The sequence below is a fragment of the Oncorhynchus keta genome, unplaced genomic scaffold (assembly GCF_023373465.1).
Source record: "Oncorhynchus keta strain PuntledgeMale-10-30-2019 unplaced genomic scaffold, Oket_V2 Un_scaffold_3208_pilon_pilon, whole genome shotgun sequence".
In the NCBI taxonomy this organism is placed as follows: domain Eukaryota; kingdom Metazoa; phylum Chordata; class Actinopteri; order Salmoniformes; family Salmonidae; genus Oncorhynchus; species Oncorhynchus keta.
In genome coordinates this window covers 783225-796559 of record NW_026290915.1, presented here as the reverse complement: position 1 = coordinate 796559, position 13335 = coordinate 783225, and the positions used below count along the sequence as shown (strand labels likewise).

General features: G+C 43.6%; 2 protein-coding genes across 2 annotated transcripts in view; both read right to left on the bottom strand.

Moving 5' to 3' along the window:
• LOC118372575 (solute carrier family 25 member 44-like) overlaps positions 1–13335 on the bottom strand; it is a 140864-nt gene that overhangs the window by 121648 nt on the left and 5881 nt on the right. The window lies entirely within an intron of this gene.
• Positions 255–11645, bottom strand: LOC118372576 (cellular retinoic acid-binding protein 1-like). The gene is made up of 4 exons (XM_052515860.1): positions 11431–11645; positions 9574–9752; positions 7313–7426; positions 255–723 (listed from the first exon to the last, which is right to left on the bottom strand). Exons 1-4 carry the CDS (start codon positions 11498–11500, stop codon positions 667–669), a joined length of 420 nt encoding a protein of 139 aa, XP_052371820.1. The 5' UTR covers positions 11501–11645; the 3' UTR covers positions 255–666.

Sequence of the window (13335 nt, the reverse complement as noted above, 5' to 3'; positions counted from 1 at the left end):
TTGCAGTGACATTTCTGCATGTTAAAGCAATCGGTCACCTAAACTTGGAAAGAAGTTCATCATTTTCCTACCTGACGTTTGTCTTGATACAAGCGGATGTATTTCTTTAGACATTTCGTTGACACCAGACAAATAATACAATATGAGTAGAAAGAGGAGGGAGGGAAGGTACACAATAGTACATGTTGGTAGACAGAAGGTGCTCTTTGGTAAAAGGGGGGAATTGGTCATCAAAAAGAAAGGAGGACCAACTCTTCATATAATGAATTAAATAGCCTTTATTAGTATGGCATGTTCAATAGAAACAACGTTTTTTTAAACCAACGTGTTTTGGCTGCATGTCCTTCGTACTCCCTGACCAAATAATACAATATATTGAAATTATATGTATATCGTCTCATTGCCAATACTGACAAAACACTGTAAATACAAAAAGCATGAAACATTGTTTTATTAAAGTGGCAGTTGGCATGAGAAACAATGTTGTCTAAATACAATTGCATGTTTGGTCTAGTTACATGAAGCATGGTAAATGTCTGTTTAATCTGATATATGATGCTATGTTATGAAATATTTCTCTGAAGATAGATGTGTTGGAGAGTTACTGCAGCTGTACCAAGGGGGATGGAGCCCATTATGATGGTCCTGGTCGGTCCTGAAGCTACGTTATTTATTTTCTCGTACGTAAATCCGTGTGCAAACCACGTCGTCTGCCCCAAAGGTCTGAAAAAGACAAAAGATGCCAGTTATCTTAACAGAAGTGTTTCCTGCTGTTGTAGATCAGATGTTCAACCTTCAGATAAGAACACAGGACCATTTTGTGTTAATCTCAAATATGACAACTGGTGTCAAGGGAGATTTTTAAAATTTTATTTAAAAATATATTTATTATTCAAACTCTCATTGTGACAGAATGGAAGACTGCTTTAGCACACAACTGGTTGAGATTTCCTGTCCAAAAACAGTCAATTTGGCACATGGCAGCTGCTACAGTATCAGTGAATTAATGAGGGAAGAGGGGAAATGATCAAGATGTGTGGGTGGCAGAGGCGCATCGAGCCCCCAAAGATTTATGGTACTTTCAGAGGTGCAGCAAGACTGCAACCGAACTTGTCAGCACCACAGATCATCATTACCCCAGCACCCAGGGAGGGAGGAAAGTAAGTATCATTCGGGTTTAAAGAATGGCGCTAAGATGGAGCCATCTGCCGTGTGCAGCGAGTGTCCAGGGAGCCATTAACGTGAGATGCGTCATGGTCCAGTGGCGTTTTCTAACACAACATGATCAATGAGGCACATTATTGCGGGCAGACAGCCAGTAGCTTTTAACCCTACACACACCTCTGGTGGTAAAGGCCTGCATCAGGCACTGGAGAAGGGAAGGCCCCCGCCTCTTACATTGGGGTGTCGATACTTCACAGGACAACAGCATGGTAGATAACATGAACAGTGTCAGTCAGGAACACATGTAGTATCAGAGTAACTACAGGACAACAGCATGGTAGATAACATGAACAGTGTGTCAGTCAGGAACACATGTAGTATCAGAGTAACTACAGGACAACAGCATGGTAGATAACATGAACAGTGTCAGTCAGGAACACATGTAGTATCAGAGTAACTACAGGACAACAGCATGGTAGATAACATGAACAGTGTCAGTCAGGAACACATGTAGTATCAGAGTAACTACAGGACAACAGCATGGTAGATAACATGAACAGTGTCAGTCAGGAACACATGTAGTATCAGAGTAACTACAGGACAACAGCATGGTAGATAACATGAACAGTGTCAGTCAGGAACACATGTAGTATCAGAGTAACTACAGGACAACAGCATGGTAGATAACATGAACAGTGTCAGTCAGGAACACATGTAGTATCAGAGTAACTACAGGACAACAGCATGGTAGATAACATGAACAGTGTCAGTCAGGAACACATGTAGTATCAGAGTAACTACAGGCACATCCCCTGCTGCCCGTCCTATTAAACTAAACTAGTCCCCTGAGATTTCTCCATGCTAATGAACACATCCTGGACTCTGTCTTACAACACTGGATACAGTAAAGCCAGAACATACGGTCTTCATTACTTTCTTTCCCCCAACACCCCCTCCATCCCTCCCTCTTTCAGAGCTTCATTTCCTCATCAGCTCATAGATGCTTTGATGTGAGCCACCTGCATTTCCGTTTTCCTGGCCAGGTCCAGATTCCCCATGTCAACGGAAGGAGAGCAGGCTTGTTTTAGTGGAGGATGAGGCGCTGCCCATTAGCTCCCTGGAGTTAATGAACAAATTGTTCAAATTTAGATCCATTGGCCTGTGAGAACAACATTCTGGGGTTATGTTTTTTGATGTGTGGGACCTGGGAAGAAGTGTATTGTGGCACCTTCTTTGTCATCCAGTGGGTTTTGCTGCATGTGGATGGGCAGATGCAGTGCATTGAGGACTTTCTCCATATTGCGGTAATTCAATAAGAAAAAGTCATGGTTCCCACCTTTTCAGACCCTACCAAGTTGAGCATTTAGTGGAAAAGTCATGGTTCCCACCTTTTCAGACCCTACCAAGTTGAGCATTTAGTGGAAAAGTCATGGTTCCCACCTTTTCAGACCCTACCAAGTTGAGCATTTAGTGAAAAAGTCATGGTTCCCACCTTTTCAGACCCTACCAAGTTGAGCATTTAGTGGAAAAGTCATGGTTCCCACCTTTTCAGACCCTACCAAGTTGAGCATTTAGTGGAAAAGTCATGGTTCCCACCTTTTCAGACCCTACCAAGTTGAGCATTTAGTGGAAAAGTATTTTCCTCCACAGTAAAACACAAGATTGTGTGCCTAGCGGGAAACACATGTTACACTGACCTCCCCCTCTAATATTGGACAAAACTCTGAGCCAACCTCATGATCCCATCTCTAAACAATCAGACAGTTGTCCAACAACGGCCTCACAGACCTATCATGTGGCTCAATATGCACAGAACTACACACACTTGAGTTGAAACACACACATTTCATGTTTGTTCATAGCATCTCCTGTTGCGAAGTCCAAGCATGCTATCCAGAAAGGAGTCCCTTACATAGAGGTTTTCCTCTTGATTTCCCTCTGGGCTTTGTAAGAGTCAATAAAGAGGTTATCCTCATCACTTATAAACTGGAATCTAAGGTTATTGGCCACATTTACTGTTGTCAATCTGGTCTATAAAATTAAAACAGGCCAGAAGTTTACAAAAAGCATCTTCTTTTTAATATGAAAGCCAGTGCCGTGAAGAAGTCAAGAACTGTTTTTGATGGATGTAAGGACCTGGTATGTGAGGAGCTTAATTATCAGCAAACATATATTTTTGTGCAGTATAATATCAGCCAGTACCAATACATCAAAGAACAAGCTTTGAAATCCCTTAGGAACCCTTTCAGAGGTGTTCGTAACAGAGCCAATAGTTTCTGAGTTAGGCTGTGCAGAGCAAAATCCATCATACGGAGTGTTCTGGTGGAAAAGCTTGTCTTAGCTTTGATGTTCAGCGTCTGTTTGAACCTACAGTATAATCTCTTGGGGAATAGTATGAAGTGCAGGTCTACTCTCTTTTGGGTTCAGAATGAAGTGTTAATACTAATAATGTCGGGTACCAGTGCACCAAGTCTGGAACCAACAGGATGCGCTTCTACCCCCAAGCCATTAGACTGTTAAAGAGCTAATCAAATGGCTACCCAGACTACCTGCATTGACCCTTTATTTTTGCACCAACTCTCTTGCACTGACTCTACACACACACTGAACTCTACACACACACTGGACTCTACACACACACAGGTCTCTACACACACACTGAACTCTACACACACACTGGACTCTACACACACACAGGTCTCTACACACACACTGAACTCTACACACACACTGGACTCTACACACACACACTGGACTCTACACACCCGCACTGAACTCTACACACACACTGGACTCCACACACACACTGAACTCTACACACACACTGAACTCCACCCACACACTGGACTCTACACACGCACTGGACTCTACACACGCACTGGACTCCACACACACACTGGCTTCTACACACACACTGGACTCTACACACGCACTGGACTCCACACACGCACTGGACTCCACACACACACTGGTTTCTACACACACACTGGACTCTACACACACACTGGACTCTACACATGCACTGGACTCCACCACACACTGAACTCCACCCACACACTGGACTCTACACACACACTGAACTCCACCCACACGCTGGACTCTACACACACACACTGGACTCTACACGCACTGGACTCTACCCACACACTGGACTCTACCACACACTGGACTCAACCCACACACTGGACTCAACCCACACACTGGACTCTACCCACACACTGGACTCCACCCACACACTGGACTCCACCACGCACTGGACTCTACACACACTGGACTCTACACACACTGGACTCTACCACACGCACTGGACTCTACCCACACACTGGACTCTAAACACACACTGGACTCCACCCACACACTGGACTCCACCCACACACTGGACTCTACACACGCACTGGACTCTACACACACACACATTGGACTCTACACACACACTGGACTCTACACACACACTGGACTCTACACACACACTGGACTCTACACACACACTGGACTCTACACACACACTGGACTCTACCCACACAATGGACTCCACCCACACACTGGACTCCACCGACACACTGGACTCCACCACGCACTGGACTCCACCCACACACTGGACTCCACCACGCACTGGACTCTACACGCACTGGACTCCACCCACACACTGGACTCCACCCACACACTGGACTCCACCACGCACTGGACTCCACCACACACTGGACTCTGCACACACACTGGACTCTACACACACACTGGACTCTACACACGCACTGGACTCTACACACACACTGGACTCTACACACACACACATTGGATTCTACACACACACACACACTGGACTCTACACACACACTGGACTCTACCACACGCACTGGACTCCACCACGCACTGGACTCCACCCACACACTGGACTCCACCACGCACTGGACTCTACACGCACTGGACTCCACCCACACACTGGACTCTACACACACACTGGACTCTACCCACACACTGGACTCCACCGACACACTGGACTCCACCACGCACTGGACTCCACCCACACACTGGACTCTACACACACACTGGACTCTACACACGCACTGGACTCTACACACACACTGGACTCTACACACACACACATTGGATTCTACACACACACACACACTGGACTCTACACACACACTGGACTCTACCACACGCACTGGACTCCACCACGCACTGGACTCCACCCACACACTGGACTCCACCACGCACTGGACTCTACACGCACTGGACTCCACCCACACACTGGACTCTACACACACACTGGACTCTACCCACACACTGGACTCCACCGACACACTGGACTCCACCACGCACTGGACTCCACCCACACACTGGACTCCACCACGCACTGGACTCTACACGCACTGGACTCCACCCACACACTGGACTCCACCCACACACTGGACTCCAACCACACACTGGACTCCACCACGCACTGGACTCTACACGCACTGGACTCCACCACACACTGGACTCTACACACGCACTGGACTCCACCCACACACTGGACTCTACACACGCACTGGACTCTACACACACACACACTGGACTCTACACACACACACTGGAATCTACACACACACTGGACTCTACACACACACTGGACTCTACACACACACTGGACTCTACACACACACTGGACTCCACACACACTGGACTCTACACACACACTGGACTCCACACACACACTGGACTCCACACACACACTGAACTCTACACACACTGGACTCCACACACACACTGGACTCTACTGGACTCTTTAGCCATGTTATTTTCTACTCCCTGTATAAAGCCATGTTATTTTCTACTCCCTGTATATAGCCATGTTATTTTCTACTCCCTGTATATAGCCATGTTATTTTCTACTCCCTGTATATAGTCATGTTATTTTCTACTCCCTGTATATAGCCATGTTATTTTCTACTTCCTGTATATAGCCATTTTATGTTCTACTCCCTGTATAAAGCCATGTTATTTTCTACTCCCTGTATATAGCCATGTTATTTTCTACTCCCTGTATATAGCCATGTTATTATCTACTCCCTATATATAGCCATGTTATTATCTACTCCCTATATATAGCCATGTTATTTTCTACTCCCTGTATATAGCCATGTTATTCTCTACTCCCTGTATATAGCCATGTTATTTTCTACTCCCTGTATAAAGCCATGTTATTTTCTACTCCCTATATATAGCCATGTTATTTTCTACTCCTGTATATAGCCATGTTATTTTCTACTCCCTGTATATAGCCATGTTATTTTCTACTCCTGTATATAGCCATGTTATTATCTACTCCCTATATATAGCCATGTTATTTTCTACTCCCTATATATAGCCATGTTATTTTCTACTCCTGTATATAGCCATGTTATTTTCTACTCCCTGTATATAGCCATGTTATTTTCTACTCCCTGTATATAGCCATGTTATTCTCTACTCCCTGTATATAGCCATGTTATTTTCTACTCCCTGTATAAAGCCATGTTATTTTCTACTCCCTGTATATAGCCATGTTATTTTCTACTCCCTATATATAGCCATGTTATTTTCTACTCCCTGTATATAGCCATGTTATTTTCTACTCCCTGTATATAGCCATGTTATTTTCTACTCCCTGTATATAGCCATGTTATTATCTACTCCCTATATAAAGCCATGTTATTTTCTACTCCCTGTATATAGCCATGTTATTTTCTACTCCCTGTATATAGCCATGTTATTTTCTACTCCCTGTATATAGCCATGTTATTTTCTACTCCCTGTATATAGCCATGTTATTATCTACTCCCTATATAAAGCCATGTTATTTTCTACTCGTTATTGTTATTCAGTGTGTATTTATTCCTCATGCCACTATTTATTATTTGAATCGTTCTCTTTCTCTCTGCATTGTTGGAAAAGGACCCATAAGCAAGCATTTCACTGTTTAGTCTACACCTGTTTACGAAGAGTGTGAAAAATACAATTTGATTTTATTTGCATACATCATAAAACTAATTTGATAGACACATTTGAGATCTTTGAGTTTGAAAAGAACACTGTTCTATAGTTTCAGTGTACAAATAGATAAAACGGAGGGGGCCTGACATGACAGCCTTGCCTACTGCCTTTCTTTAGTCACAAACGTCCTCACCAGTATGAGTTCATTTCCCCTCAGCTCTCTGGTCCAGAAGGTCCTTGGGCCGTTGCCATCCAGGAGAGTCTGCCTGCAGTACATTTTGCTCTCGGTCTCCCATGTGGCCAGGCTCTGTTGATATGAGTGTAATGCAATGAAGAGGGTCCATGTCAATACATCCATGTACTTTCCTGTCCTCACTTATCGAAAGGGGATCTGATCTGAATGAGTGAACATGGGCTGCATCTCAATGTAGCTTCCTCTCCTTGTCTCCTTTCCTTCATCCATACAAATGCTATCTGAATAGGATTGGGACATTACCATTACATTGTATGGGAGCAGACTACCTTTACATTGTATGGGAGCAGTCTACCTTTACATTGTATAGGGGCAGAGACTACCTTTACATTGTATAGGGGCAGAGACTACCTTTACATTGTATAGGGGCAGAGACTACCTTTACATTGTATGGGGGAAGACAACCTTTACATTGTATGGGAGCAGACTACCATTACATTGTATGGGGGCAGAGACTACCTTTACATTGTATAGGGGCAGAGACTACCTTTACATTGTATAGGGGCAGAGACTACCTTTACATTGCATGGGGGAAGACTACCTTTACATTGTATGGGAGCAGACGACCTTTACATTGTATGGGGGCAGACTACCTTTACATTGTATGGGGGAAGACTACCGTTACATTGTATAGGGACAGAGACTACCTTTACATTGTATGGGGCAGAGACTACCTTTACATTGTATGGGGGAAGACTACCTTTATATTGTATGGGAGCAGACTACCTTTACATTGTATGGGGGCAGACTACCTTTACATTGTATGGGGGAAGACTACCGTTACATTGTATAGGGACAGAGACTACCTTTACATTGTATGGGGCAGAGACTACCTTTATATTGTATAGGGGCAGAGACTACCTTTACATTGTATAGGGGCAGAGACTACCTTTACATTGTATGGGGGAAGACTACCTTTACATTGTATAGGGGCAGAGACTACCTTTATATTTTATAGGGGCAGAGACTACCTTTACATTGTATGGGGGAAGCCAACCTTTACATTGTATGGGAGCAGACTACCATTACATTGTATGGGGGCAGAGACTACCTTTACATTGTATAGGGGCAGAGACTACCTTTACATTGTATAGGGGCAGAGACTACCTTTACATTGTATGGGGAAGACTACCTTTACATTGTATGGGAGCAGACTACCTTTACATTGTATGGGGGAAGACTACCGTTACATTGTATAGGGGCAGAGACTACCTTTACATTGTATGGGGGCAGAGACTACCTTTACATTGTATGGGGGCAGAGACTACCTTTACATTGTATGGGGGCAGAGACTACCTTTACATTGTATAGGGGCAGAGACTACCTTTACATTGTATGGGGGAAGACTACCTTTACATTGTATGGGAGCAGACTACCTTTACATTGTATGGGGGAAGACTACCGTTACATTGTATAGGGGCAGAGACTACCTTTACATTGTATGGGGCAGAGACTACCTTTATATTGTATAGGGGCAGAGACTACCTTTACATTGAATGTGGCGGAGACTACCTTTACATTATATGGGGGCAGAGACTACCTTTACATTGAATGGGGCGGAGACTACCTTTACATTATATGGGGGCAGAGACTACCTTTACATTGTATAGGGGAAGACTACCTTTACATTGTATAGGGACAGAGACTACCTTTACATTGTATGGGGCAGAGACTACCTTTACATTGTATGGGGGCAGAGACTACCTTTACATTGAATGGGGCGGAGACTACCTTTACATTATATGGGGGCAGAGACTACCTTTACATTGAATGGGGCGGAGACTACCTTTACATGATATGGGGGCAGAGACTACCTTTACATTGTATAGGGGAAGACTACCTTTACATTGTATGGGAGCAGACTACCTTTACATTGTATGGGGGAAGACTACCTTTACATTGTGTGGGGGCAGACTACCTTTACATTATATGGGGGAAGACTACCTTTACATTGTATAGGGCAGAGACTACCTTTACATTGAATGGGGCGGAGACTACCTTTACATTGTATGGGGGCAGAGACTGCCTTTACATTGAATGGGGCGGAGACTACCTTTACATTATATGGGGGCAGAGACTACCTTTACATTGTATAGGGGCAGAGACTACCTTTACATTGCATAGGGGCAGAGACTACCTTTACATTGTATGGGGGCAGAGACTACCTTTACATTATATGGGGGCAGACTCAGAGACTTTACCTTGCACTTCCTGCCATCTACCGTCTCCTCATTGAACTCCTGGCCAATGAGGAAGTTGATCTCAGTGGTGCGCACGGTGGTGGAGGTCTTGATGTAGAACTGCTCCCCATTCTGCCTGATCTCCACGTGAGGTTTGGACGCCGCAGCACCAGCCACCTTCCTCAACATAGCATTGACGCCTGTGGGCAAATAACACGTCATTACGCTTACTTTAACGGTCATAAGTGCTGCATAACCAATTGCATGTGTCATTGATCAGTTTTGACTTTGTCAGGTTATGACAACTGACTGTACACAACCTTGACATGCCACTGGGTTGAACCCATGGTGGCAATATGGCTTCACGGGGCTATCGTTTGACTTGTACTGACATTTGGTATGTCATGTTTGTGCCTATCCTCACCTAATTCAAGGATGAGTACAGTTACATTTCTGTCTCCTCCTGGCGCCATTGATAGAAGGAAAACAATCCTGAATTCCACTTTCAAAGGTGTAGGTTGTGCTTATTTACAAGAGGAATGCATAGTGGCTGTGTTTTTTCATTTTTACCTTTATTTTACTAGGCAAGTCAGTTAAGAACAAATTCTTATTTTCAATGACGGCCTAGGAACAGTGGGTTAACTGCCTGTTCAAGGGCAGAACGACAGATTTGTACCTTGTCAGCTCGGGATTCGAACTTGCAACCTTCGGTTACTAGTCCAACGCTCTAACCACCTATTTGTGTAAAAAAGTCATGGTAGACAGAAGGTTCTTGAGAGTGTGAGAAGAAATCAATGGTGCACTGTAGGTATTCAAGTTGTTATATACAGAGTTCTCAAGGCAAGCAACTGCAAATGAGATGGTTATCAGCAGATGTTGCAAATATGGGTGGATGCTATGACAAGGTGATGAAAACAAGGAATGCTGGAGTCATTAGTTTTGTTTAGCTCTCCTGCAGACTGATGGATTCCTCCAAGAAGTTATTGTAGAGCTAGTTGGCTCTGTCACACAGTTACAGTTTAACCAATCGGATGAGAAAATGTCTTGCTGTTTCCATTCATTCCCCTCTGCATATGTTTTCAGAGCTGCTCTCTCTCAAATACGGTATCCTTCAGTACTAATCTTATTGCTCTCATTTAAACAATCGGTGTACTTGAGTTCCCCAGAGGAGAGGAGTTCAATCTCTTCACCTTTTTTTCTTCTCTCATCTCTTTGTTCCACGATGAAAGAAAAAAAAACTATGGCACCAAAAGCCAAAGTTTTGTCCAAGCCAATACCTAGAGCTCAGATTAAGTGAGATCTCAGTGCAGTCACAGGAGACGTATTTGAGAAAACATACACAGTGAATTGTCTCATCTATTCCACACCAGCTGGGCTCAACAGTGCAGCGTTGGGATGATCCACCCTCACTGCTTTCACTGAAAGGATGACTATTCTATGGCAGGAAACGACACGCAAAATCAAGCTGAAGTGATTTGTAATATGTAAGTGTATTATAATATGTATTACATGTGCACCTTGTGTACATTTTCCAATTTGTTTTTTTTATACATTCCCAACTCAGTTGACTTTCGGGAATATCAACAAAATGACAACATAAAATGCATCTCAAATGAACAAGGTACATGGATTAATGTATGCTGGGATGATCCTAAAACTGATGATATATGTGAAACTCAAAGATGATCAAGATGTCACACACCCTGTGGCCTCTCCCAAATATTGGTTTCTCAAATATTTCCCCAAATAAAATAATGATGCGTTTGGTAGTCGGACACAACAGAGAAAGAACAGTTAGGATTTTGATAATATATGGTTAAGTATTTATTATTTCAAATAGCTCTTAATGATAGAAGGTAAGAACTATAGACATCTTACCAAGTGCTTTGAGTAGTTCATCAAAATTCTCACTGCTTCTCATTTTCCAAGTGCCTGCGAAATTGGTCATTTTCTTGGGAAGGAACGACGTGTACCGGTCTCTCTCTGCCTCTTGATATGCTCTGTATCTCCTCAGCTCACTGTCCCACTATCCCTCCCCTACGCTCTCCCTTTCTCTCTCTCTGTAATAACCCCTCACAGCATGCTCCTCTCTCTCTCTGTGTAATAACCCCTCCCAGCATGCTCCTTTCTCTCTCTCTGTATAATAACCCCTCCCAGCATGCTCCTCTCTCTCTAGTCCTGTAGTGAGTGAAATGTCCTCCTCTTAATGACCATTTTAAATGACAGATGGACAGGGGTTCAGGTGGTCTCGTTTCAAGCCTGCAATATAAATAGGACATTTAAATGGAATGAATTCCATAGAAAAGAACCATGGATGTCACCATCACAGCAATATAATAAAGCGCTGAGAGCGATTATGGTTTCCAATATAAACCAATATTGTAGTTGTGATAAATCTAAGATCTTTCTTTGATAAACGATGGAAGTCAATGTCCATCTAACGTTCATCCCATTGACAAGCCCTCTCTCTCCCTGGCTACAGCTGAGGATCAGACTAAACATGCATTCAATACCTTTCCCATTATGTCCAATTCAACCCAAGCCCCCCCCCCAACTCACCAACAGCCCCCCAACACAGAATGAGAGGCCCCGATAGCTTCACTCACTCCCCCTCCCATCAAGTCTGATTTGTTCTCTTTCTGATGGCTCTTCATCAATCTCTTTGACAAAGTGGCTTCCAGACAGCAGTTGATAATTCATGTATAGAGCAGAGCAGGGAGCACTCTGTCATCCCTCCAGGAAGTGTCACGTTAAAAAGGCTCCCATCTATTTCCCTATGCATGCTGGTCCACCACAGTTTGTCTCATCAATCAATAGATTTGTCTTTAGCCTTTGGGTGCTGTTTTTCTTTGAACACACAGAGAGCAGTAGGGGAAAGAAAAACAGAGAAATGGTTTGATTTTCTGTGTTAAGCGTTGAATGAATGACCCTTTCACGAGGTTCGTGCAGCTTTGTTTTAGTTTTTTTAGTGAGTGGACTTATTTAATTATTAGTATCATGCTGTGAGCGGAGAAATACACATTAAAGGGACAATTCACTGATTTGATAATCATTTTCTAACTTTGAAAGTATTCTGCTGGTTGTGATGAGACAATCCATAGACATTTGAATGACAAAATATTTCAAACAAATTAATGGGTGACAGCTTAGTCAAGATGTTCATCCTCCCTGAAATCTGTATGCACACTTGGGACTATGACGTCGTTTTTGTTTAACTTGGCAAGTCAGTTAAGAACAAATTATTATTTATAATGACGGCCTACCGCGGCCTCCCCTAACCCGGACAACACTGGGCCAATTGTGCACCGCCCTATGGGACTCTCGATCGCGGTCGGTTGTGATACAGTCCCGGGATCGAACCAGGGTCTGCAGTGATGCCTCTAGCACTGAGATGCAGTGCCTTAGAACGCTGCGGCACTAGTTAACCATATACTCTTTAAAACTTTTTTTTTTAAAGAAGCAAAAAGGGTTCTATCTCTTGCTTCACCTTTAGGGGCGAAATATATGAAATAAGCGATAGAACACTCTTTGGCTCTATATAGAACCCTTTTCCCCCTAAGACTGTATATTGGATTTAAATTAAACTGACTCTTTTCTAATGGATCCTATCCATCTCACCTAATATCTAGCAACACAGATACATGACCTTGTGTGTCAGAACATCACTTCCAAATAGACATACTAAGGCCCCCCAGTCACAAGAACATCTAGGAGACATTAGCCATTCAGAGCAGCGAATCGCATTGTGCTCTCCCAAAATGTCTGCTAACCCAACACAGACCC